The following is a 27,973-nucleotide window of genomic DNA, read 5'->3' as shown; positions in this document are numbered from 1 at the left end:
GATGGAATAAGGTGACCCATGGTTTCAGTGGTGACCAAGACAAGACATAGGATCAAGCATTTATATAAGCAAATTAAAATGTGCAAAGTGTTTTTTATATGTTATTCCATTTGGTCCTCACCATAATCCTATAACAGATATTATTATTATCAATATTTTGCAGATGAAAAAACTAAGGCTGAGACAGGTAAGTGATTTGTCCGTGCAAGTCAATGACTAACACAGCCAATAAGTGTATTAGTCAGTTCTTCCTGAATCCAAATTTCACACTCTATTCCCTGCACTATCTTGCTGCTTATGAGAGTTGGGGAAAAGCTAAAATCTCAGATTTAACAAAAGGAGCTGAAACTGGAATAAAAAAAAAGAGAAGCCATGCCTATATTCCTAGCACACGTAGGATAGGAAGCACATTTTCTCTCACAGATTCCATTAGTGCACACAGAGAGATGAAGATAAATGGGATTGGCAAAAATGTGAAGTCCCAGAAGCTTCTGTCTCACATTCTTCTCAAACTCAACATGTCTAGAACAGTATCCGTTATATCTCTTCCCCAAAACCTTCCTCTCTTCCCACATTCCCTACCACCATTTAGGGCACCACCATCTAACCATCCAGACTCTTAACCTCAGTGTCATCCTTGATTCTTCTCTTGCACTCATTTTACATGTCCAATCTATTGCTAAATCTTATCATTTCAACCTGTAACAGTATCTCTTGCATATTTGTCCTCCTCTCTGTCCACACAGCCACCAATCTAGTTCAGGTGCTCATCATCTCCTGTCTGAGGGTAGATCCCGATTAGTGTAAATGATGAAGTGTGGTCTATATTTACCCCCCAGTTTTACACTACCTATTTCTATTGGTCTGGAACCAATACTACATTTTACATTATTATAACTCTAAATACTTCAAATTAGGATACACAAGACTACTTTGTAGTATTCATTACTGCACTAATTAGGTCTTTGCTTTATTGTAATAGCCTCCTGGTTTTCCCTTTGCCTCAACTCTTTCCCCTCTTCAGTCCATCCTCCACTTATTTCCCAACATGATCTATGCTTTAAGCATACGTCTGCCCATGTCAACTCCCTGCCCTGGCCCCCCACTATTCAGTAACTCCAGTGGGTCCATATTACTTCTAGGATCAAATATAAATTCCTCCGCCAGCTGTTAAAGTCTTTCACAACCCAGCCCTTTCCTACTTTTGCAACAGTCTTACAACTTTATTCCCTTCCACATAGTTTATGATCCAATGACTCTGTCCTTGCAACTCTTGGCACACAATACTCCACCTTCTTGCTTGCTCTGCTACTCAAAACCAGGACTTCGTTATCATGCCCTTTCACAGCTAACCTCCCCAACCCTCCCATCTCCCCGCCCTGGCCCTGTCCCTATTTTCAGCTCCCTTTTGTTTGTTATCTTTCTCCCTTAGAATATAAGCTCCTTGAAGGCAAGGACAGTTTCTGCCTGTATCTGTATCTCCAGCACTTAGCACAGTCCTTGGCACCAATTAAGTGCTTAGAAAATGCATGTTCCCTTGTCTTGCCTACTGCCCAAGTGTTTTTTCACTGGTTGTACCCCATGCCTAGAATGATTTCCCTCCTTTCCTCCACCTTCTGGTTTCCCTGGTTTCCTTCAATATTCAGTTCAAATCTTACTTTCTGCAAAAGGCTTTTCTTGATCTCCTTCTGTAGCAGTAATACTTCCCTCTGAGAATACAAGATTATATAGCCTGAATGTATATTGTTATTTGCATGATGCCTTCCTCATCAGAACGTGAACTCCTTGAGAACAGCTATCTTGTTTCTGTCTTTTTTTGTATTCCCAGCACTTAGTTACATATGTTTGTTGATTGATTGGCTACCAAAAATTCATAGTAGCATTTCTGGTGGCAATGGAAAACTGAAAACAAAGGAGAAGCCCATCACCGAGGGAATCATTCAACAAACTGTTTTATATGGAATACTATTGTACTATAAGAAACATAAAATAGTAGGAATTCATAGAAACATGGAACGACATGCAGAAATTGATGCCTAGTGATATAAGGATAAGCAGGAAAACACCATACACAAATGATTACAATGTAAATGAAAACAACATGAAAAGGCACCCAAATTTATTTGTTAAGTATAATAAGCAATCTTGGTCCCAGAGAAGAGATAACAAAATATACTTCCCTTGGAATATCCTGGAATGGGGCTGCAATGTTGAACATATTGTTAAACATAGGAACTCTGTCAGCTGGTTATTTCTAACTATTTTTCCTTATTATAAAGGAGGACTCAGTGGGGTAGGAGTAGAGGGTAAACTGGGAAATTGTTGTGGTGCAAAATACAAAATGGATCAACAATTAAAAGCATATAAAATAACAATATATTGTTAATATAGTATAAAAAGTTAATATAGTGTAATCAGTAGTTAATTAAATTACTTATAGTAGTTTTTTTTTAAAGAAACTCTTAAGGAGTCATTTTCTTGAGAAAGAGCAAAGATGAAAATATTTTGCATTTGTATTGGTACATGAGCTTTGGCTAGAAAGTAACACAGTTAAGGTTTTTACATGTAATTTATGAAGTGGTATCATTCTACATACATATGAATAAATCCATATTTCAGTTCTTTGTAGAGGGTGTAGAAAAAATATTGGGGAAATACATAATAAATGTCTCATAGTACAATAGTATTCCATATTACATCATTTTTTACAAGTTCCATGCCATAGAGCAGAGGAGAGATAATAAAGAAAGGAAGAGGAAGATACTTTCAAATGTATAAAAATAATTCTATATTAAAAAATTATTTGAATAATAACTCTTTCTTACTATGTGATAGAACATTTGATTCTACTCTGACAGTAGTACTTACTTTGGTAAGAATTATTTATAACAATAACAATGATCACTGAAATTTTGATGCTGGAGTCACTTATAAACTAATGTAATAAAGAATGTTTCCTTGTCTAGCCTGACATTGCCTAGTTTTTGTCATTAACTGATTGAATTAATTAGTTTCCAGTGTTTGGAAACTAATAAAATATATTTCATATTTTATTTCACATTGTGTGAAAGTAGATGAAATTTTATTTTTTTCCCACTTGGGAAAATAGATGAAATCTTATCTGTTGATTCTTTTTATTATTCAGATAAAAATGATTACAAACTGTAAAAGAAATAATATTGAACTTGATTTAATTCTGAGAAATGAGTGTTTGATATTTCTTTTCTTTACAGTATCTCTTAGATCTATTCTACTCTTTCTCCTCTCACTGTAACCATGAATGTTGTTAAGGTTCTCATTTCTTCTCACTTAGACTAATATTAATATCCTAGCAGTTTTCTTTTCTCTTGTCTATCTTATCTATCCTCTTTGTACTCTGTCTTCTACACAGATGCTCAAATAATCCTCTTTTGTCTATAACTGTTCTACTCAACAAACTTTGGTGGCTTCCTATATTAAAGCTATTAAAATAGAAATTCCTGATCTTTATCTGCAAGGTTTTCCATATTTCAGTTCTCAAAATTTTTAAAGCCTTATCTCATATATAGAGAAGCAACTCTCTGACAGCATAACTTGCATGATTAAGTGCCAATCTACCTAGGCAGAAGGATGTTCCTCACCAAGTATTCACTATACCCATTAAATCAGAGGTTTAGTAAAAACAAAAAACAAAAAAACTCATACTTCACATGCTCAACTTTCTAACCAAAAAGGACAATTTTCTATTCTCCATTCTCATTCTGTCTCTGTGCTTTGCTCTCTGCTATGTCCCCAGCCCAAATCTGCTGAAGTCCCTCCCTTTCTTCTAGACCCACCTTGGGTACTACATCCATCCTCCATTAATCCATGAAGTCTTTCACTGACACTCCATGTCTGTCCTCCCTCCCAATTTTTTCAGTTTCCATTGAAAATGATCCAGGGAGCAGGCTTTAGTTTCAGTGTCTCTCATATCTAGTAGGCATTTATAAATGCTTGTTGAATTTACCAAATCATAGGATTTCAGAGCTAGAAAAGTTGCTAGCAACCATTAGCACATTTTAATAGGTTAAAATGAATTGTTCTTCTTTTTACTATCCTTACACATTCATTAAAATATATTTAACAAGTTATAATACTTTTTTCTTTTTTAATATAAATTAACTCATTTAATTCTCATTGTGAAGTAGCACGGCAGATATTAAGCTTTGCCACTTAAATTAGTTGATTACACATCTTAATAGATAAGCTGACACACAGAATCTTCACACTTCTCTCCTCTAAGGAAAATTCCCAACACACTAATCCACATTAGCTTGTATAGGAAAAAAAAAATTATATTTAAATTAGGTCCTACAAATATTTTGGAAGAGTAGTAAAATAAAGTGGGGTATGAGACAAAGTAGTGGGAAGCAGATTAGACATCAAGATTCCACAACTATTTGGGTGACTTGGGGCAAGTCACTTACCATATTTAATGGCGTATACAGAAAATGAACCAAATCTGCAGCACTAGGATTCTGGATGTGAGACTTCAGTTTTGCCTGAAACAATAAGACAACAATTTTTTTTTTCAGATTCCATGCCATAAAGCGGAGGAGAAATACTCAATAAAGAAAGATGTAGGTCAGCATTAAGAAGAGTATATTGCCCTGTCAAATTGACAGAGCAAACATTACCCTGAGGAGCAGAGTCAATCACCACTTTGGCTGACATCACAATAGTCAAAGTTTCACCTTCTTCAATGATCAACATAAGCAGATGCTGCAGGCTTGGCCCTGTTCAGTCACTGGGTCTTCTACCCACACAACCCCCACAAGTTGGAGTCTACTGCTACTCTGCTTTGACTATAGTCTTCTATGAGCATGAGGCTGGAACAAAGGAAGAACTCTACCCAAGACAAGAGACTTGGATACCAGGCTCTGGTTCTCAAGATGAGGAGGGCCTGTACTAGAGTGGAGGATGTATTAGAGGACAGAAGGGGGCATATTTGAGGGAAGTTGCAAAGCTGAAACCAGCAGGCCTTGGTAACAGATTGGATGTTGGGGGGCAAGGTCAGGGAGAGAAGTACAGGGGTGAGAAAAAGTGAGGAGTTAAGGATGACTCCTTTGTTGTGAGCCTCTGGGTTTGGGGGGATAGTGTTGCCCTCTACAGTAATGGGGAAGGTAGGAGTTGGAGAGGCCTTAGAGGGAAAGACAACGAATTCTATTTTGGACCTGTTTAGTTTTACAGAGAAAATACAAGAGCTCTTAGGAGCTTCTTCTTCTCCCTATCCCACACCTCAACATCATTTCCCATCCCCATTCTCTTCTTTGCTGTAGTTTCTGATGAAGAGTTGACACTTCTTTTTGTCAAAGTTAACCCCTTCAATATTTGTGCCCTTTACCAATGGGAACTAACCCTCTTCATTTCTTTTTCTCTCTTTCTCTCTCTCTTCTCCTCCTCCTTTCTCTCCTTCTTCCCTCTCTCTCTTGAGCCTATAATCTAATTAATCTCCTCTACTTCACAAAGTTCTAAAAAAAAACCCAACTTATTTTTTTTTCATTGCTTCCATTTTCTATCCTGCTATTAACTTCTCAACCAAGCCCTTGTAATTTGGTTTCTGACCTCACTACTCAACTGAAACCCAAGGTTACTTTCAAAAGCATTCAAATTTCTCATAATATGGCTCCCTATGAACTTTCGGGCTTATTTTATATTATTCACCTTCATGCATTCCATGTTCCAGACAAACTGGAGCACTTGTTCTCCAAACTCAAAATCCAATCCCCTGCTTCTCTGTCTTTAAAGGCTCTGCCAATACGTGGAATGCATTCTCTTCTCACTCCTACCTTCTACAAGCTGCAATTTCCTTTACAATTCAGCTCATGTGCCACTCCCTGATTTATTTGCATGTTTTATGCCTTCCCCTCCCCGCAAGCTCCTTAAGGACAGGAATTGTTTTGCGTTCTGTCTTTGAATCCCAAGTACCTATTATAGTCTCCTGTATCTAATAAATATTTGTTAGACTGGATCTAACTTGATTGGGAGAAATAGTGGTTTGGGTTTTTTTTTTTTGTGAGGCAATTGGGGTTAAGTGACTTGCCCAGAGTCACACAGCTAGTGAGTGTTATGTGTCTGAGGCCGGATTTGATCTCAGGTCCTCCTGACTCCAGGGCCAGTGCTCTATACACTCCACCACCCAGCTGCCCTGAGAAATAGTTCTTGATGGCTAATCCCATTTCTTAAATTGAGTATAATCTTATATAAGAAAATCAACAAAATAAAAAAGAACATGTTTTACATTTTTTTAGCCAAGTTATACAGATCAGACTTCATCTTTTTCTATGTTTTGATCAAATATGCAAAACAAGACTATAAATACACACAAGTTTCTTAGGACTTTTTATTTCAATTTTCTTCACCAAGTTAATGAATGTACAATATTCCTTCTTTCTCTTATTTGTACTGTATACATAAATGTCTTTCCACTTACCAGGAGGTTAAATCCATGCTTAAATTTTTGGAAGCAGTCAAAAAATTCATCAGGAGGTGGTGGTTTTGCTCGGAGTGTTAACACACCCTCTAGTGAAATAAATATGGAGATAAACTTCAGAAATTAATTGTAAATACAATCCACAAAGGCTTTTCCCTACACATATTTCATCTAAAGGTAGTTGTTAAAGCTTCTCTCATAGTGTAATCAAGTGTAAATTTGTCAAAAGTCCATGAAATAGAAGTTCTCATATTTGCAACATAGTATAATAGATATAATGCTATTGTACAAAAGATGTTTCTTTTATGTAAACAATTTGTTTCTTTTTCATGGTATCAACAACATGGAATTTTGTTGTCTTTTCTTTATTACAGATAATTGCTTTAGCTACATATTTATATGTCTAATTAATACTGTAATTTTCAATATAATTTTTATTATTTTAATAATTAGGTATTTGACCCAAGCTTATTTGGCCATTTATTTTTTAGTCTCCAATTAGGCTTTTGTCTATCATATTTACCCTTATTGAGGACTATTTTCATTTATTTATTCATTCATTTATAACAAGAAATGTCAAATTTTATTCAGATCATGCAGTTCACCTAGTAGAATGAAATGAACATGTTAAACCACATTGTCTCATCTATTGGGTCAGAATTTTTTTATTATTAATTTATTTATTTTTAGTTTTCAACATTCACTTCCACAAGATTTTGAGTTTCAAATTTTCTCCCCATTCCTCCCCAAAATAGCGTGCATTCTGAATACCCCTTTCCCTGATCTACCCTCCCTTCTATCTCCCCTCCTTCTCTTATCCACTTCCCCTTCTATTTTCCTGTAGGGAAGGATAGATTTCTATACCCCATTGCCTGTATATCTTATTTCCCAGTTGCATGTGAAAACGATTTTTAACATTTGTTTTTAAAACTTTGGCTTCCAAATTTTCCCCTCCCTCCCCACTCACCCTCATTGAGAAGGCAAGCAACTCAATACAGGTTATACATGTGCAGACATGCAAAACACTTCCATAGTAGTTATGTTGTGAAAAACTAACTATATTTCCCTTCATCCTATTCTGCCCCCCATTTATTCTATTCTCTTTTGACCCTGTCCCTCCTCAGAAGTGTTTGTTTCTGATTACTCTCTCCCTCAATCTGCCCTCCCTTCTATCATCCCCCCTACCCCCCTTCTCTTATCCCCTTCTCTCCTATTTTCCTGTAGGGTAAGACAGATTTCCATAGCCAATTGAATGTGTATGTTATTCCCTCCTTAAGTCAAATCTGATGAGAATAAGATTCATTCATTCCCTGTCACCTTCCCCCACTTACTTTTTACTGCAAAAGGTTTTTCTTATCTATTTTATGTGAGATAATTTACCCCATTCTACCTCTCCCTTTCTCCTTCTCCCAGTATAATCCTCTCTCACCTTTTAATTTTATTTTTTAAAATATCACCCCTACATCTTCAACTCACACTGTGCCCTCTATCTATACATATATGTGTGTGTGTGTGTGTGTGTGTGTGTGTGTATATATATATGTGTGTGTATTTTTTTTCCCCTCCAACTATCCTAATACTGACCAACGTCTCATGAGTTACAAATATCATCTTTCCATGTAGGAATATAAACAGTTCATCTTTAATAAGTCCCTTATGATTTTTCTTTCCTGTTTTCCAGGTCAGTTGTTTTTCCAATGAGTTATTTCACATTGTCTTCTGTGTTTTCATTCTTTTGGTTTTATTTTACAATGTCTTGATTTCTCATAAAGTCACTAGTTTCCATTTGCTCCATTCTAATTTTTAAGGAAGTATTTTCTTCAGTGAGCTTTTGGACTTCCTTTTCCATTTGGCCAATTCTGCTTTTGTAGGCATTCTTCTCCTCACTGGCTATTTGGACCTCTTTTGCCATTTGGGTTAGGTTATTTTTTAAGATGTTATTTTCTCCAGTTTTTTGGGGGGTTTCCTTTAGCAAGCTGTTGACTTGTTTTTCATGATTTTCTTGCATCACTCTCATTTCTCTTCCCAGTTTTTCCTATACTTCTCTTACTTGCTTCTCAAAATCCTCTTTGAGCTCTTCCATGGCCTGGGACTGATTGATATTCTTCTTGGAGACTTTGGATGTAGGAGCTTTGACTTTGTTGTCTTCTTCTGGTTGTATGTTTTGATCTTCTTTGTCATCAAAGAAAGATTTTATGGTCTGACTTTTTTTTGCACAGTTTGCTCATGATCCCAGCCAACTACTTAACTTTTAAACTCCTTGTTAAGGTAGGGGTCTGCTTCCAGGGTGGAGAATGTACTGTCCCAAGTTTTGGGGGTTTTGTGCAACTGTTTTCAGAGGTACTTCTAGGGACCTGTAAATTTTCAGTTCTTCCAAGGTGGTATGATCAAGGGCGAGGTGTTTACTCCTTTCCTGGCCTGTGCTCTGGTCTATGAGTGACCACAAGCACTCTTTTCTGCCTTGGAACTGTGAGGAGGATTCCCTCTCCACCTCTGCCACAAGCTCCACCACGCCAGCACTCCTCCTCGCCCCAAGACCACCACCCAGAACTGTGACCCAGATTCAAGCACAGCCAAAGCAAAAGAATCCTGCCTCAGCACTAGCAAAGAGATCCCTGCAATCCCCCTCTGATTAGTCACTTGATCTGTGGGCCAAGAGCTCTGGAATCAGTCTTTGCCCTGGAGCTGCACTGGGATGGGGGCCGGGACAAAGCTTCTCTCTCACCACAGTCCAACAGACCTTTCCTACTGAGCTTTTAAGTTGTCTTTGGTGTTTGTGGGTTGAGAAGTCTGGAAAGCACCACAGCTGCCTGTGATTCAGTCCCCTGAGGTGTGCTTCAGGTTTGCTGAGGCCTGGTCTTTGTCTGAGTGCCCATACTAAGCTGTGCTCCTCTCCCAGCCTGGAGCAATAGACCTTTCCAATCAACCATCCAGGCTGTCTTGGGCTGGAAATTTGTTTTACTCTGTCTTTTTGTGGGTTCTGCTGCTCAAGAATTTGTTTAGAGCCATTTTTTACAGGTATTTGGATGGGTTTGGGGCAAAGCTCAAGCAAGTCACTGCTTTTACTCTGCCATCTTGGCTCTGCCCCTCTGGGTTAGAGTTTTTCACTGTCAATGGCTTGACAGGAATTTGGCATTTCATTTACACCATTATTATACTCTCAATGTGATCTGTTCAAAGCGGATTGAATTTTAAGACGTTAAATAAACAGTCATTTAGTGGAAGAGGTGATGTGGTATAAAGGAGAGATCCAGACTCATATCCTAACCCTGACACTAATTACTTTTGTGACAATAGAAAAAACCAGTTCTTTCTGAACAGTTTTCTCATCTGTAAAACAGAAGGAATACCTGCATTATTATTTCAAAAGGTTGCTGTGAGGAAAGGCTTTGTAAATCTTAAAGGACTATAGAAATAAACTGTCATTGTCATTATATGAGTCAGTGATGCAGAATTCTGACAATTTCAATAATAGGTAACGAGAGAAAATAGGTCATTATGAATCAGAAATCCTATAAACAATTCTAGCCTTAGGATTAATAAATATGAATATAATGTGATTTCATATCCTCCCTCCCCAAATACCATTTGGTTAAAATGAATAACAAGGACATAATGGCCAATGTGAAATTGGCAACTAGGTGGTGTAGTGATAGAGTGTCAGACTTAGAGGCAGTAAAACTTGAATTCAAATCTTGCCTCAGACACTTATTAGCTCTGTGATCCGAAGCATGTCAGTTTCTTTCAGCCTTCGGTTCCTCAGGTAAAATGTGGATGACAATAGTATCTTTCTTCAGGGTTGTTATGAGGAACAAATCAAATGAGATATTCAATACTATGTAAAATGCTCTGCAATTCTTAGCCCTACACAAATGTGAGCTATTAGCTATTATACATCCTTTGATAATGATAACAATTGAAATGCAAGTAAGATCCACCATCCCAATGAACATATTTCCTTTTTAGAGAGGAGGGAATGGAGAAATATGGAAGTTCTATTTTAACAAGCTTTACTCTGGATTCCATTTTTCTTCCTGTGAATCTTAGAAAGAAAATTTCTAGATCAGAAGAGTTAGAATTTCCTCTTCTGGATTTTCACAGGAAAAGAATCTCTCCCTTTATTTTCAGATTAAAATATTAGTTCGTAAATATTAGAGTATTTCTGAAGATGAAAGGTTTGCAGCCATCTTTATTTGTTAAGGCATGAGTGGTAGTATGAACCTGGGATGACTGAGTATTCATCAAATAAACAACAGAGAAAGAAGAAGCTTGGAAAAGTAACAGAAAGCATAAGATAATTTTATCAAGTTCCTTAATTCTTAAATATATTTTTAATGATGACAGACTGCTCCCAAAAATTTCAGGAAGTTTTCAAAGAACATATTATGGCTCACAACCTCAGCTCTGGCATTTCTTTATCTGCACAGAAACTTTCTGTAAGATTCCTATGTACATGTTCTTTTCTTTCTCTCTGCTTCAGCTCAGTTTTAATCTTTTGACTTCCTTTTTTTATATTTTTATATTATATTATAAATTTTATATTTCCTTTTTATATTCTTGTCTTATTTCCTCTCTCAGTCTTCTCAGGTCTTGCATGCAGGCTTTTTTCAGTGCTTCAGTTTGCTTCTGAATCTTCTTCTTGGCCTGTAGTTTGTATAGCAAGGGCCTTTATTCTTCTGTACTAATTGTTCACCTAAGGTCAGAAGCTGTTTGCTGAGCCCCCTGCTCACTTTCATTTGCCCAGCAGTTGAACCCACAGTACCTTCTGCTAAACTGGACTGGCAGTCTTTCAAGTCTTCATCCCTACTTTCGCGTAAGTATTGGTTCAAATCAATACCTTCCAAATGATCCTTCTAGGTGAATAAAAGGATTATGTACTCCATGACTTTGGAATCAAAAATTCCCAGGATGCTTTTTACTGTATCTTGCTCCTCCTTGGTATAACAATCAAGAGGATAACTGACAGGCCTCAAACCCATCAGTGAATTAGGGGAATGTCTACCCCAAGCATGTGAAGACGTCACCCTGTGGAATGGGTAGATGGAAACAATTTGTTCCAATGGCCATGAAGGCAGCTGAAGAAGGTGCTGTGGGACACTTAGGGCTTGGTCAAGCATCAAAGATGCCAATGCCATCCACTGCATCCTGGCTATCACCAGTCGTCTTGACTTTTGTCTTGCCATTGGACATCAATGACTCTAGAGGAAAGGGTGAGGCTGATGACTTTATGCAACTCTGTCTCACAAATCCAATTCTCTGTGACTCTGTGACGTCTTTGGTCCTCTTCAAAAAAAAAAGAGGAACAACAAGTAGGACCAAGATAATGGCATGAGGCCCAGGGGAGGACGTGATGAGAAAGGACCTGATCTTCTTCAAAGTATCCATATCAGGCACAAAAATCCCAGAAAGATACACAACTGCAATTTCTTTCTCATTCCACAACCTGTCTGTTTACAAATAGGTCTTGATCATCTACTTTGCTGCTCAGTCCTGACTCAAATACTCATTTTCCAAGGATGCTGTTCCTAACTGCATTTTTCTCAGGTCCTGTTTTACCCACCAAGACAAGTCTCAGTTGCTTTTCCCTGGGGTCTTGGTTTCATGACCATGGCTTGTTCCTTGTTCATGTTGTTAGGAATCTCTTCACAATATCCTTCTGCCATTATCTGGTGCAACTTCTAGCCTATTTGAGCACTGTAGCTTTACCAGAAGGAATAGTCTTCTCCCTCCTCCTCCTCCTCATAGAGCTGAGCTTTGGTATCAGTGTTGGTGCAGAGTATGCCTGGAACCTGGCTGTGCATGAGGATTCTTTATTACATCAAAACCTGTAAAAATAGTTTATATTTTTTCCCATGCTAAGTTTTATTTATATATACATACATATATATATATATGTGTGTGTGTGTATGTGTGTGTGTGTGTATGTATATGTTTGTTTGGGTTTTTTTGCTTTTTATTGAGGCCATTAGGGTTAAGTGACTTGCTCCAGGTTACACAGTTAAACTTTTAATTTCTTTACACTCTAGGGTGTGGTTACCATTTGTAAAAGTTCTGTGTTTTTCTGAACAAAAAGAAAATTCTCAATTATTCTTAAAGACACTGTCAACATGTGTATTGAATCCAGTTTTTTCTATGTTTAATCCAAGTCTAAAACTTTGTTTCATTTGTCATAAGTAACTCCAGATATTGTTTTTCTGTTCAAGTTCTTTTGCAATTCAACTGATTTTTCCTTTAAAAATTAGTTGCTACACCGTTGGTTATGTTTAACATAAAATCACAGGTTGAGAATGAATAAACCTAATATTTCTTCATTTCTGATGGTATCTTTAAGTATGAGATAGTTCCCTTTTTGTCTCTAATTGCCATATACCTTGAATTTATCTCTGTTGATTATCATGATCCTAACTCCTAATTTTCTGGAGTAGGTTGAAGCATACTAAATTTTATTCAAACTTCTCATTTTAAAATTGTAGTTGTCTTCCTATCTCACGCGTGTTTCTTTTAGGCAACATACTACTGGATAGTGTTTTCAAATCTATTTTGTCTGGTTTTTCTTTTTATGCAAGAATCAGTCTATTTGTATTCAAGTTATAAAATCTGTAATTATTAAACTAGTTTTCGTCTGTTATATCATTTGTTTGTTTACCATATATTTGACCTTATTTCATTAAAATCCAGTCCTAATTTTAACATGCATACAACTACATATATGCCACAGTGCTTACATTTCAAACAAAAAGTCCTGATGCTGATTTGGACATAGCACCCTAGCTACTCTCCTAATTAGAAAGTACGCAAGTACAAACCTGCACTCTTTGCAGCATCCATCCCAATCCATTCCTATTCTATCTAGGGGTCTCAAAGAAATCAACAAACATTTACCTGAATGGCTCTTGCTAAGTTATGATGGTACTTCAGAACTTGTTTCAATCTAGAATTCTCAATGAATTTTAAAAACTGAGTAAAATCCAACTTACCCCCTGGGCCTTTCTTTTTACTTTTCTTAGTCCTTTTCCTTTTAGAAAGCTCAGTAAATGCTTCAGCTGCTTTTTGAAGTTTGGTGATAAAAAACTCGATGTCATCCAAAATATGATTTAAGATTTGCTAGAATATGAGAAATAAAATTTAAAAATAATATTATGATTACCATACATATTTTACGTATTAAAGAAAAATTAAGAAGTTCATAAAACTTTATTTGCAGAAATTCAGGATTACCATGAATTCTAGGAAATAGAACTAAATAAATATACCAGTGGCTGAAATTATATTTCTCAAGTTTTTTTTTTCTGTTTCCAAATGCTATCATGAAACCTTTTACAATAACTATTAAAATTATTATACTTCCATCCAATTAATTCTAATTAATCTACATATTCTACATGTATAGAGATGAAATCACTTGTTTTAACACTGACCTGTTTTCCTAGTATTACCATGAAAAGTAGGTGTAGTATTATTTCTTGGAACGGCAGATATGTACAATATTATGATAACTTGACAAATATGCTATTTGAACACAATAATAGGCATTACATAGTTTATATGTGGAAAAATGATTTAATGACATATTAATATTTCAAAGGGTTGAGGATTATCATAAATCGATTTGGATGTCAGATAAAGTCCACTATTTTGCTTTTCTTCCATGCATATGTAATAGGCTACAACATTTAATTAGAAAATTACACTTTCTCTCTTTTTAACTAAGTTTGGGGATATTTTCTACACACGTAAAACACAGATAATGTACTGCATTAATATCACACAGTGTCGCAACTTCACACATTTGGATTGTGGTAAAATACTTTCTAATACCAAACTGTACCATTAGAAACTATACTTTCATTTTTCAGGCATTTTAAAATTCCTTTTCAATAAGGAGTCATATTAAAGCAATTCCAAACTTGTTTGATACTTGATTCTGGACAAAATTACAATTTACAAAGGTAAAGAGAAGTTAGATACTAATACCATCCATCTAAAATTTCTCAGAAATTCCTATCATGTGAACTAATTAATATTTAATGCTCATTCACTGTAGCAAGATCTGGTCATAAAGATAAAGGAGAAGTATAGTATAATAGATAAGAGGCTGGCTTTGCAAGAATTGACTCTAAAACATATTTGATTGCTGACTATGGGCAAATCCATTAACCTCTCAGTGTCCCAAGCATATCTCTAAGACTAATAGTTACAGATGAATTATTAATCTGTATTGGTGGAGAAAGGTTCCACACAAGGAATTACCTATATCAATGAAATCATAAGGCCAGAACAACAGGGATAAAGAACAATATCAACATAAAATAACTGCCTAAAAGAGGAATGCTCTCCTGTTTATAAGATTATTCTTTAAAAAAAGATATTTTTTCTTTTATATCATCTTCAAAACCAGTGGCCCAAAATTTACTGTGTCTACTTACAACGTCCCTGTCAATCCTGGCTGCCATCATCTCAGCTGTTTCTTCGTGTTCATGATAATGCCTGGGTTTTTCAACTATTGAGGGAAAAAAAAAGGAAAAAATCCTCAGTCAAGAATCTTAAGAGGTACCAATCTATGCAAATAAAAACGAAAACAGGTGAGGAGAAGGAGGCATTTGTAAATTGCAGAATTTCCACTAGACACATATAGTTATCAGTCACTAGATGTGTTCCAATAGGATCAGCACCCATTCTTTGTCTCCCCACTCACCTATCTTTCCTTTCTCTCCCTGCTTAATCTACAGCTAGACAACTAGATGTCATGGTTGGTAGAGCTCTAGACCTGGAATCAGGAAGACTTGAGTTTAAATACTGTTTCAGACATTCACTAGCTGTGTGACCTTGCAGAGTCACTTAATCTCTGCCTCAGTTTCTTCATATACAAAACAGGAATAATAATTTACCTACTTCACAGGGTTACTGCGAGGATCAAATGAAATACTATATGTAAAACATTTATAATCATTGGCTAGATGGGAACTGCCAACCTCTAACACTAAAGGGAAGGAAATCATCAAAGACTTCTGTAGAAGGATGAATATGAGTTGAACCTTGAAATAAGTTCAGAATTCTGAGAGGCATTCTGAGAGAGCTGAAAACAGAGTCCACACTAGGCATGGTAGAGATAGCCTATGCAAAGATATGAAGGATAGATATAAAAGTTTGGGGAATTTTCATATGACTTTCAGTCATTTTGGCTTAAATGTGGGTATGGGAAGGGGATTTGTGTGAAATAAATCTGGAAAGGTAACGTGAAGCCATATTGTGAATGGTTTTAAATTCCAACTAAAAAGTTTTGACTTCATCTAAAAGCAATAGTGTACTCCTGAATTTCTTGCAAAGAAGAGTGACCTGGTCAGAACTGTGCTTTAGTAAGATCATTTTGGTATCTATGTGGAGAATGGATTAGAGAGGGAAGGGACTGGAAATAGGGATTCCAAGTAGAAAATAGTTACAACGGTCCAGGTGAAAGGTGATGAGGGAGTGAACAAGGATAGTGAGAATGAGTGGAGAGAAGAGAGCAGATAAAAGATATGTTGTGGGGACAGAATCAATGAAATTCAGAAACTGATTAATTGAGGATGACACCAAAATTGTGATGTAAAGGCACTCTTCAAAAGAGAGAAGTTTAGAGGGGTAGAGTTAAGAAGAAGTGAGTTTTGTTCTTAAAAGTTTAGTTTGAGAAGTCAATGAGGCACCCTCTTGAAGATATCCAATAGACAACTGGTGATAAAAAAAAAAAAATGGAGCTCAGGAGCGAGCCAAGGACTGCATATTTAGATCTGAGAGTCATCTACCCACAGACAACAATTGAACACCTATAAACTGATATCATCACTGAGAGAGGATATATGTATACCTTCTAAGATGGTTTAAAAATTGTAATGGTTGAGCATTCCTTGGATATTAATTTATCTGTCCTTCATTATATGCACTTACATGAATTTTTCATGTATCTTTAATAAGTTTATTTTAAATTTCTAAAAAATGTAAAAGGGCTATTCTTCCTTTAAGAAAAACAAGACCACAAAAGCCCTCCAGAAAACATGCACACACAAAAAAAAATATTCCAAGCAACTATTTAAACAGATTTTTTAAAAATTGCCAAGTTTAAAGGAACATCAAGCATGCTTGCCAGAAATGTTCACAACTGCTGAAAATAGAAACTGTCAAAAAATTAAGAAGAGTAATTTTCATGTCTTATTTTATTTTTAAAAGCAGTTACACTAAAGAGCTACTATCTTCATCTATTTACTTGTAGGGTTTAAATAAGCAACCTCTTAAAATATTTAGATGTCAGAAAGAAAACCCCAAAAAGTGAAACACAATTGAATATAAACTTCAATTTTATAGTAAATAATAACACATCAAATCATCCTGCATAGCACTGTTCCTCAATTCGACAAACATATCATGTTGTTTTATTTTAGTATTGCATATTCCACTGAATAATAATTTAATAACGTAATTAATAAGCAAAATGGAACAGTGGAAAAAGGAATAAACTAAGAGTTAGAAGACCTCAGTTTAGTCCCAACTCTACCATTTGCTAGTTTTGGCAAGTTCCTCAATCCCTTTGGATCATAACTGCCCCATCTGTCAAATGAGGGGGTTGTTTTCTTTCTAAGGTCTTTTCCAGCTCTAATGAACTCTAGTGATTCCAAATGTTCCAGTAAATACTGAATACTATAATTTCTTTTTAATAACTAATGAAAGGTACTAAAATGAAAAGATACGGAAAGAGACCTAACACAAACTAGTGGGACCAAATGCTTAGTTACCCACCCCTAACTCTACTACCATGCCCACATCTTCCATCAAATCACAGTATCATAGATACAGAACTGGAAGGAACTTGGAAGTCATCTCATTCAAAATCTTAATTTGCCATCAAAGGAAATTTTCAGTGCAGTCAGGACTGTGTTATTTTTTCTGAAGTTAGCATAGAAGCTACGATAATGATAAACGGAATAGAGTGTGAAGCAATTTCTCTCAAGAGACTTTTGTATTCTAAAGTTTGCCTGTGGATAGCCCTCTATTGGTATTTTTTCTAGTGAAGTCAACATCCTTCTTTTCATTGAACCATCAAATTTGTCATTTGGTACACTGTAACTGATAAATATAAAATGCTGCTTGTACGAAAACATAACGGCGAACAATTTATAGAGAGTAAGGCACAGTGGGCCTGGAGTCAGGAAGACTCCTCTACCTGAGTTCAAATTCGGCTTCAGACACTTACCAATTGTGTGACCCTGGGCAAGTTACTTAACCCTGCTTGCCCCAGTTTCCTCATCTGTAAAATGAGCTGGAAAAGGAAATGCAAACCACTCCAGTATCTTTGCTAAGAAAATTCCAAAGTGGAACCAGTCTCAGCATTTGAAAGTTGAGGACTACCCATTAACTAGAACATTAACAGAGTTCTATTAGTTAAGCACCAACCATTTACACATCTAGAGTCAGTATTCAGTAAAAACAGTTCACAGGAATACTTACAGTCGCCTTGATCAGCTGCCCAGGCTGACCAGGCAGCCACACGACTTCTAACATCCACCTGTGTAATGGTCCCTGGGGGAACGGGGGCAGGAGCTCTTGGTGGAGGAGGAATACTGTTGTCAGATTTTGCAATCATCCTAAAAAGGAGAACAAATAAACCCTTTATCATCTATTTAGAGGACACAGCAATTCTTTGAACAGAGAGTATCATTTCCTCAACTTGAAAATTACTTTTGTCAGGCAGTTGCAGTTTTGCTTAACTATTTTTCTTTGTTACAAGGAAAGATTGAGGGGAAGAAGGGGTAGCAGGATTTAAGTATATCAGGAAATGACTATGGTCTAAAAAATAAAATGTGTCAATAAAGCTAAAAAAAAGAGAAGAAAAGAGAAAATTAACTTTATCAAGGTCAAAATAGATCCGCTTTTGTTTCAACTTAATCTTAATCTTGGGTCCATGAATTTTTAAAAATATTTTGATAACTATTTCAATATAATTGGTTTCCTTTGTAATCTTCCATATGTTATTTTATACTTTTAAAAATATTATTCTGAGAAGGCATTCATAGGTTTCACCAGACTGACCAAGGGGACCATGACACAAAGGTTAAGTATCCTTGACATATTTGATACAACTACATGCACCATCAAAAAATCTTAATTTAGGCCAGGAACAAGTCAGTTCTTCACTTGAAAATCATATGTATTTATGTATGTATGCAAGCATGTATGTATGTATGTATATATACATACACTCACACATATGGTTTGTAAAATACCATATGTCCATTTCTCTTTCTTCAATACTCAAATGCATATATAGCCATGCAATCTTATCTAAGGTTACCATGCCTTCCTTTCAAGGTCCTCTATACATGTGAGGTAGAGAATTCCCTAGTATCAGAAGTTTTTAAGTAGAGAGCAGAAGGACTGTTAGGGATATCATAGGAAGGATTATGAATTGGGCCAAGGATTGGGTCAGGAGTTTTAAAGTCCCTTCTTATTCTAAGATTCTATGACTCTATGATCTACAATATTCCAGATGGTATCTGGAATATCATATTCAATCATGGATAGAAGCTTGACTAGAAAAAGCCAACTAGATGATAAAAGTTCTGAAACTATGTCATATAAGAAAACTGAATGATTTGTAGACGAGAAAACTTGATGGAGGGGAGGAGGCAAGGTAGTCTCAACCAGCGAGCATCTATTAACCATTTACTATGTAGCTAACTGTCCTTGATTATTTGAAGGGCTATCACTTGGAAGATGAATTAGCCTTACTGGGTAGAGTATCAAATGATCGACTTTGTGAGGCAGTAAATTCCTTGTCATTGATAATATTCAAATAGAAGTAGGAAGACCATCTGTCATGAATGCTAAGGGTACTAATAAAAGGAAGCCCTACAGAGGGTGGGAAGCTGTAAAACATAACATGCTTTAATCTGGAAATGAATCTTCAAATTTGAAAGTTTTTTTAAATTCAATTTTGGTTTCAAATTCTCTCCCTCCCTTAGCCAATTAAAAGGCAAGAAAAATAAAATTGATTACAAATATGTATTGAAATGCAAAATAAATTTCCAGATTAGCCATGTTCCAAGGTGAAAAAAAAAGTAAGAAAAAGAAATAGAAGAGACGATGTTTCAGTCTGTACTGTGAGTTCATCAGCTCTCTTTCTGCATGTTCCATTATAAGTCTTTTGAAATTTTGGTTTGTCATTATGTTGATCAGTTACCAAGATAAACTTGACAACATTGCAGTTACTGTAAAAATTGCTCTCCTACTTCTGATCACTTCACTTTCCATTTGTTCATACAAGTCTTCCCAGATTTTTTTTTTAAAACCACCTCCTTCATCATTTTTTATAACACAATGGTATTCCATCATACTTATGAACTATAACTTTTTAGCCATTCCCCAAATGATGGCTGTCCCCACCTCCCAGTTCAAAGGATATATTAATAGGAATTTGGGTGCATAATTCCAAAACGCTTTCCAGGATGGTTAGGCGAGTTCACAACTTCATCACCAATGTGCATTAGTGTACCTATTTTTTCACAACCACTCAGCCAATCTGATAAGTGTGAGGTAGTACTTTAAAGTTGTTTTAATTTGTACTTTTATCACTATTAGTGATTTAAAGTATTTTTTTCCTATGGCTATTGATACCTCTGATTTCTTCTTCTGAAAAGCACCTATTCATATCCTTTGTCCATTTATCAATTGGGGGATAGCTCTTATTCTAGTAATTTTGGCTCAGTTCCCTTGCTACAAAGATTTCCCCCAGTTTCTCCCTTATCTTCTAATTTTAGTGAAGTCTGAAAATTTTAAGGAGACATTCTAATCTCTATTAGCACCTGATATTGCTTCATATATTTACCTTAGTGCTTCAGGTCTCCTCTTCTGCTTTCCTCCTTTACTGTCACTAATTGCACTTTCAATGTCTTCACCAATTAGATTCGCCTAAAATGGTAAAAGCACAAGTGACTTGGAAGACTTTTTGCAGTTGCTGTGAATGATGTTAACTGGTGGTTTTAAAGCTTAGAATTAGGTCGTTTGGTATAATGAATAGAACGCTGAACCAGGTCAGGTACTTAATAGCTATGTGCATGAAGAGTCATTACCACTCTACTACTAAGTCACAAAATAGTCTCTTTCAGTACAAAATGTCCCTTCCACAAACATGAATTATATTCTGGTACCACATCAAAACTACTGTCCTTAGACATTTGAATAATGATGTAATCTTTCTTCCACATGATGAGCTTTCTAAATACACATTTTTGTTGTTTCAATTTATTGTTCTTAAGTAGAATTGCTATTAAAATGTTTCTCTCTCACTTGTATAATGACAACTTGTCTTTGGGCCAGTTTCCATTGTCAAAATCCCACCAAAGAATAGAATGCATTCTTTTACAATATTTATTTCATATAACTACATTTAAAAATAAATCGCAGTGAAATCCTGGAATCACAGAATATTGGAGCCAGAGGTATTATAGCTCATCTTGTCCATTCCCCTCCATATAATATAATTCTCAAGCAGACAGAGAGAATATAATAATTAATAATGATGATAGTAATAGTAGTAGTAGTAATAATAATAGTAACTAGCATTTATATAGTTCTTTAAGTTTGCAAAGTACTGTACAAATATTATCTCATTTTAGCCTATTTAGGGGATTCCTACAAAGAGTTGGAGATTGGACTCAGTGACTTTAAAGGTCCCTTCCATTTCTAAGATTCCATGATCCTATAAACAAAAACTATATCAATAAATTTAGGGGAAGAGAAGAGCCTGTAATTTCTCAACTTGGAGAGAGAGGCAATTTTCTCAGAGCCACAGAGCAAGAAACTGTTTGTAGATCAATTTGAACTCAGGTCTTCCTAATTCCAGGTCTAACACTCTATCCGCTATGCCAGTTTATCTCTACTACAAAGTGTCTAGAAACACTGATCATCTGAAAGGTTTCTGCAGATATAACAGAAGCTACAACAGCACTAATAGAGTTTTCTATATGTTTTGGACCTGAAAGGGGGCTCCAGTTAAATCCTAAAAGTGACATAGCATGTTAAAACACCACGTGATTCCCTAGAATTGGGGAAGGAGGGCAATAAGAACTTACTGCGGTGTTATATATACTTAACAGAACAGCTGTTACTGAGGTTTTTTAAAATTCCATGTGAGATCTAATATAATTCCTTCCTTCCTATTATAATCCCTAGAGCTTTTAAGATCCATAATGACAAGGGTTGCTGGCAGATTTGTAAACTAACAATTTTAGCACCTAAAGCAAGCATCATAAAATGTACTCAGGACAAGCAGTATGACCAATTGAGTTGGGTGGAGGGAGAGCTTGTGACATAAGGTCCTATAGGCAAGAGGCAGAAACCAAGGGAGACAACAAGTAGAGACCAGGCACAGCCCAAGGAAAGGAGGTATTACCTTTGTAATTCAGCTGTTATGGTTAACTAGGTGCTAAGCTCATTTCTTTCTACCTGATAAGGGAGTTCAAATTGTATCAAGCCCTCTAAATTTTGGTATCCTCAAGCTCTCCCACCCTAATTATGCAATTATGGTTCATTGCTAAATATATACAGTAGAATAAGAAAGTAGAACATCTGCATGATTTATATGATAGTCTAATCAATTGGCTATGGCAAGTCAGTGTGCAGTGAATCAGCTAGTTTGACTATAACAAACAACATCACACCCTTTATCATCAGTACTAAAATATGGCAATTCTGCTCAATAACCTTTAGTATCCAGTCAACTGAACATGCTTCATATACATCTGATTTGACCTGTGGTGCCATTTCATCTCCTGTGAAGCAGTTATAATTCAATATAATCACTGTAATGCTTATTACTTTAACATATTCAATTATTGCAGAACTCAAATGTGTACTACCAGTCTCAAAAGACATACCAGTCAATGTACAACAACAAAAAAAATGCGCAAATGAGTTGAATGTCTTAGGTCTCTTCAAATTGACTTTGTAATAAACTATCTATTACTTCACTCATTTGAATGTCTAAAGAAAATTATGCTCATGTGGTCAAACTGAATCTGTGGGGTCTCTAACTTTAGAGAATTTCAGTAGGAGAAAAGGTAAATGAATTTCTGGAAGACTGTGAAAAATAAACTAGTGTTTTAACCAAAGAACAATTGGTACAAAATGGTACAATGAAGATATCAGAAAGAACATCATTTAGAGAACTCAACTCAAGACAAAGATGCTCAAGGTGAAAGACAGCTCCTAACTTTCTAAAAGGCATCAATAAATTTTTATTGTCATTTGGAAATTATAGTATATATGAGAATATGATCCCTCTGATGACAGTCTATTAGAGCAGGCAGCTATGCTCATATATAACTTGAGGATTACAAATTCTAAGCAATTTAGTCATGTCATGTAATTAACCAGTCAACTCTTCATTGATATCCTGAGAAATGTTCCAAGCATTTCATTGCAATAGACTATGCTATTTGATTAGTGCTTAACAGAACTGAACTTCGTGACTAATTTATAAAGCAGGACTAAAAAAAAAAGAACCTATTTATTACAAATTTAGGATACTTGGAAAAATATTTAATATCTTGTCACCTAATATACTCCAATGGATCTATATCCCATATACTTATTTTCCCCCTCAGATTTTGTTTTCTTAAATACAATAAACCTACCCCCCCACATATTTATATGCTGACATTTCTCTTCATGAACATGCTGGGGATGTTTATTTTCTTAAGTTTAGAGATATGAAAATCCAGTGTGTGTTAAGAAAATGATAAAGAAGATTTTTTCCTAGAGAAACAGCTGAAAATCTGCTCAATTCTACCCCTTTAGAGAAAAGCCATCAATTCTTCAATAATTTTTTACCTTAATCTCATCACACTGGAAAAGATGAAGATCTGGTTTGCTCTGAGCTGGTTCTTTACATATTAAAGCAAGAATTGAATCATAGTTGCATGCATTCATCATGGCCTGGCAGTGTTGAATTGTGTTTAAGGGGAAATTCTCCAGTTCATTCTATAGATTAAATGAAAACATAAATTAGCTTGTTGCTAGGCATTATATTTCTATAATCAATGAATTAAGTATTTATTAAGTACCTGTTAAGTACTGGTGATAACAAATATAAAAGTAACACTCCTTGCCCTCAAGAGAGCAAACAATAATATATCTAGAACTTGAAAGCAACCCAATCGCCCAATTCTACCCCCTCATTTTACAAATGATCTAACAGAGGCCCTGACAATTTAAGTGACTGGCACAAGGTAAGGTCACACAGATAGCAAGTGGCAGAGCAAGGATTCAAACCTAGTCCTATAACTCCAAGTCTATCAGTCCTTCCACTCTTTCCATCCACCATGGATTTCTAAGCTGGCTGTAGCTCTCTGGAACACGTCTACTCTAGAAATATACAACTTCATTGTTGTTGCTGTTGTTCAGTCCTTTCAGTCATCTCTGACTCTTCATGACCCCATTTGGGGTTTTCTTGGCAAAGATGCTAGAGTGATTTGCCATTTCCTTCTCTAGCTCATTTTTACAGATGAGGAAACTAAGACAAACAGTGTTAAGTGACTTGCCCAGGGTCACACAGCTAATTAGTGTCTAGACTTATTTGAACTCAGGAAGATGAATTTTCCTTACTTCAGGCCCAGGACTCTAAGCACTGCACCACCTAGCTGCTCCAAACAATTTCATAAGTAATTTTAAATTGTGTAAATCATTTTTTACTATGAACTCTGGCAAATAACAATGCTAAAAATTGGCTGGTATTATAGAAACAGCACAGAAAGAAAAGAGGTAGAGGGATGCAGGGAAATGAAGAGACAGGAAAAGGAATGTACATGGAAGCAGTAGATTATAGTTTTAATTAACTGAGAAAATAATGAATTTCGGAATGCCTTTTTCCTGAGGATATGGAACTGCTGAGAATACGGAGAAAGGCTAGCTATAACAGAATCTTTCCCCAGGTTGCACTGTTTCTCTCTGACTGCACAATATTCTCTTTCTCCCCCTCTCCTTCTCTGCCCTCTCTCTCTTTCCTCTTCTTCTTTCTTTTTCTCTCTCTCTTTCCCACCCTCCCCCATAACTCACTCACTCACACTCTCTCTCTCTCTCTCTCTCTCTCTCTCTCTCTCTCTCTCCCTCCATAGACCATTCTCTTTTTAATCAACATGTACCAAATGTGACATCTTGCTCTCAGAATACTCAATCATTTGTACTATTTTAAGATTAAAGATGGAACTGTGCCAATCTGGGGAAGAACTATAAATACACACTCCTACAATGTTAGTCTACTAATGAAATCAAATAATACTGTCATTAAGAAATACCGAGAATGAATTCCTCTTCAAAGACAAGGTTAAAAAACCAGAAATTATAGGAGCTCTTGATAACATTCAAAAGTGGGAAGTACACAAAACCTTTAAAAAGCTGAACAAATAAGTCAGCTATTTCTTAAAGCTTTTCATAATTCTATTAACAAGTGGAATATTTTATTTACCAAGAAACAATTAAGATGCTTTATCCTATTTATATTGGTATCCAGTATGATATATGCAATTATGTATTAAAAACATATGTGGGAATTTGAGATTTTGTTTAAATAGATGAAAACTTATTTTCAAGTATCACTTAAAGATTTAATAATAAACAATACTGACAAATATAATACTATAATTACATGGTACAATATATAAAACTAATTTAACTCATATATTTTTCTAATGCAAACTTTGGGACATAATTTTGCCCATGATAAAATAAAAAATCTGACAGTAAGAATACCCTTGTTAAAGGAAAAAAAGAGTACCAATGAACAATTAAAAAATAAACAAATATAGAGGAAAGAACTTCAGAAGGGACACAGACATGCAGGATAGTGATGAAAATGCCACATTAAATTTAAATTATACAAAAAGAGACTCAAGATTTACATAGCGGAGCCAAAATCCAATGTATATAGAGGAGTTCAGGTTCATATATCCTCTCCTTTTTTGTTTTTATTTGTAAATTAAAATGTTTACATTTATTGATATTTTTAAAGTCCATAATAAAAAATATTGTTAAAGCAAAATAAAAAACTCCAATATTAGAGTATACTACTTTAGTACACAAGATTTCTTTGTTTCTTATTTCAAAGAGCAGGAAAAAAAGCTCTACCCCTATGTTAGCCAGTCAGTCAATCAAAAAACATTTAAATAAACCCACAAAATGCCAGGCACTGTACTAAGTGCTAGAAATAAAAAGAAAGGCAAAAGACAGTCAATGTTCTCAAAGAGCTCACAATCTAATGGAAAAAAGAAGATGCAAACAACGATCTATAATCAAGCTATATAAGGGCAAATAGGACAAAAAAAAGAGTGAAAGTACTACAAATAAGAGGGATTAGGAAAGGCATGTTAGATGAAACTTGAAGGTAGTTAGAGAAGTTAAGAGGCAAAGATGAGGAAGGAGGGCATTCCGTGTATGAGGGACAAAAAAGAATGTATTCTCAGTAATAATTTACTTAAAAAACAAAGTGGACATTTTAAATCATTTCACTTGGGTAAAAACACTCCATTTCTATGAGTTCTCTTCCATTGTTTGAATTATTAAATTTTCCATTTATTCAATTATCTTCCATTCTATAATAAACTCGACCTGACTGAATCTCCAGAGGATTTAAGATAATGACAAGGATATAATTTACAAAACTTACCTTTGTCTCCAAATCAATCAGACTCACGGCTCTGTCGTCAACTTGGAGAATCATATCCTGAGTCCATACTTTGCCCTTGGCATCAAGCAATTTTAGCTTTCTTATTCCATCTTCTACTGTTATCATAGCCTCTTTCCGATCCAGAACAAAAGTAGTCAGGTGCTGATGATTAGAACATAAATTAAAAAGATACCAAACACAATATAACATTGTCATTTTCTAAAACAAATTGACAAGTTAAATACAGTAGAGAAATATATAAAAATAATAGTATGGTTCTGGCTCTAATATTTTAATTCTTAACTAATCTAGAATCTTTTATAATGCTGTTTATCAAAGGGCAAACAAGGTACCTATTTGTTGGGATAAGTATATTACATTAGTGTTTTAATTAAGGGGAAATAATTCACCCCATTATTTTTCTAATGCTATGCAATAATATACCTCACCATAACAAGGATTTTACTATATTACTATCACATTTGAGCAAAACATCAGTTCCAATTTCCTTTTTTGGAGAATTAATACCTTGTCTTCTTTAAACACACCTTTTTGGAGGACTATACTTATGATTTCTTTGGTTTGGTCACTAGCAGCTGTGGAACCTTCCTACAACAATGCAGATCAGCAAACTTTTTTTAACTTACAGTTTTAAAGAGTTGTCATGGGGCACAGAGGAGAGTCACTTGCCTATATTCATACAACCATTAGGTGTTAAGATCAGTACTTGAACTCCAATCTTTTTCTATTATGCCAGGGCTGCCTCTCTACAATTATTTAAATACCTTCGCTACAGTTCAATTCAATTCAATGAAAATAAGGGTTCCATTTGATAGCTTCAACATTATGGATTACTATCATCTGGGATATACGAGAAGTATCAGCTTCCGTTAGTGTCTGTGATAAAAGCACACTTCTAGTTTTTGAACAATCAATACAAGTTGTTTGCTAGGAAAGGAAATTCTTCCAGCATTTAAGTTGAGTGTGAACCTAAAGATGCTAACATTTGAGTTTACGTAGAAAAAAAGTAAATAAGCCATATCTCCTTTTTAAGCATGTTCCATTATAAACAAAGGGAATCCAAATAGAATTTAATTAATAACCCCATCACCCCCAAAAAAAGGTTTGAAAGAGATCAGTTAAATCACCAAATTACAAAGTAAAAGCATTTGACTAAATAGAGCAAGCAGAGATGGCTTGAGGGTACATCTAAAAATAATACAACTACACCTGAAGAAACTACTATTGGTTCAATTTCAAAAAATATTCCGTAATGCAAAAATATAAAGAAGGTTGTTATGTGATATACAGAAAGTGGCTGATGGTGATAGTGGATCTGTGATTTGCATTCATTCTTCATTGAAATATATTGAACTGACCAATTATTTTCATATGTCAAGAAAAAGGATTATATAGGGTGAAGGAAGGAAAACATCTTACTTCAACATGATACTGAGTTGTGTCTGACATGATGTTGATGCTATCTCTGGCATAATTCTTTCGTTGTTCTGAAAGAAATGAAAAAGACATTATTTATTCACTCTTAGTCTATGGTTCATATCACAAGATCATCTCTAAAACAAGTCTGCTTAACATATAAATACAATCGATGACAAGTCACCATTGTATTTGTGTAGCTGAAGATACGTGTTATTTACATAAAATCTTGAAGCCACAAAAAGAGCAATTAATAGTACAGCTTAAGACTAAGGGGCCCATCACAACTGTTCAGAATTCAACAGGTTAATGATATTTTAAAAGGTACCAAAATAATTTAGTCTAAATAGACAGAGCTATAATTTCAAAAAGGGATACAGGCTGGTTTGCCATTT

At 35.3% G+C, this 27,973-nt stretch overlaps 1 protein-coding gene across 5 annotated transcripts in view; it reads right to left on the bottom strand.

Moving 5' to 3' along the window:
• The window catches only part of EPS8 (epidermal growth factor receptor pathway substrate 8), a 263,667-nt gene that overhangs the window by 61,636 nt on the left and 174,058 nt on the right, over window positions 1–27,973 (bottom strand). For all 5 annotated transcript variants that reach the window (XM_027838793.1, XM_027838797.1, XM_027838794.1 and 2 more), the window contains 9 exons: window positions 27,582–27,649; window positions 26,142–26,303; window positions 23,312–23,461; window positions 20,307–20,389; window positions 17,930–18,066; window positions 14,878–14,951; window positions 13,429–13,555; window positions 6,452–6,540; window positions 4,446–4,520 (listed from right to left, as the gene is read on the bottom strand). In XM_027838793.1, coding sequence (XP_027694594.1) covers window positions 4,446–4,520; window positions 6,452–6,540; window positions 13,429–13,555; window positions 14,878–14,951; window positions 17,930–18,066; window positions 20,307–20,389; window positions 23,312–23,461; window positions 26,142–26,303; window positions 27,582–27,649 — 965 coding nt within the window. The remainder of the gene's footprint in view (window positions 1–4,445; window positions 4,521–6,451; window positions 6,541–13,428; window positions 13,556–14,877; window positions 14,952–17,929; window positions 18,067–20,306; window positions 20,390–23,311; window positions 23,462–26,141; window positions 26,304–27,581; window positions 27,650–27,973) is intronic.

The sequence above is a fragment of the Vombatus ursinus genome, unplaced genomic scaffold (assembly GCF_900497805.2).
Source record: "Vombatus ursinus unplaced genomic scaffold, bare-nosed wombat genome assembly UNPS02014830.1, whole genome shotgun sequence".
Taxonomy (NCBI): Eukaryota; Metazoa; Chordata; class Mammalia; order Diprotodontia; family Vombatidae; genus Vombatus; species Vombatus ursinus.
This window is presented reverse-complemented; position numbering and strand designations above follow the sequence as displayed.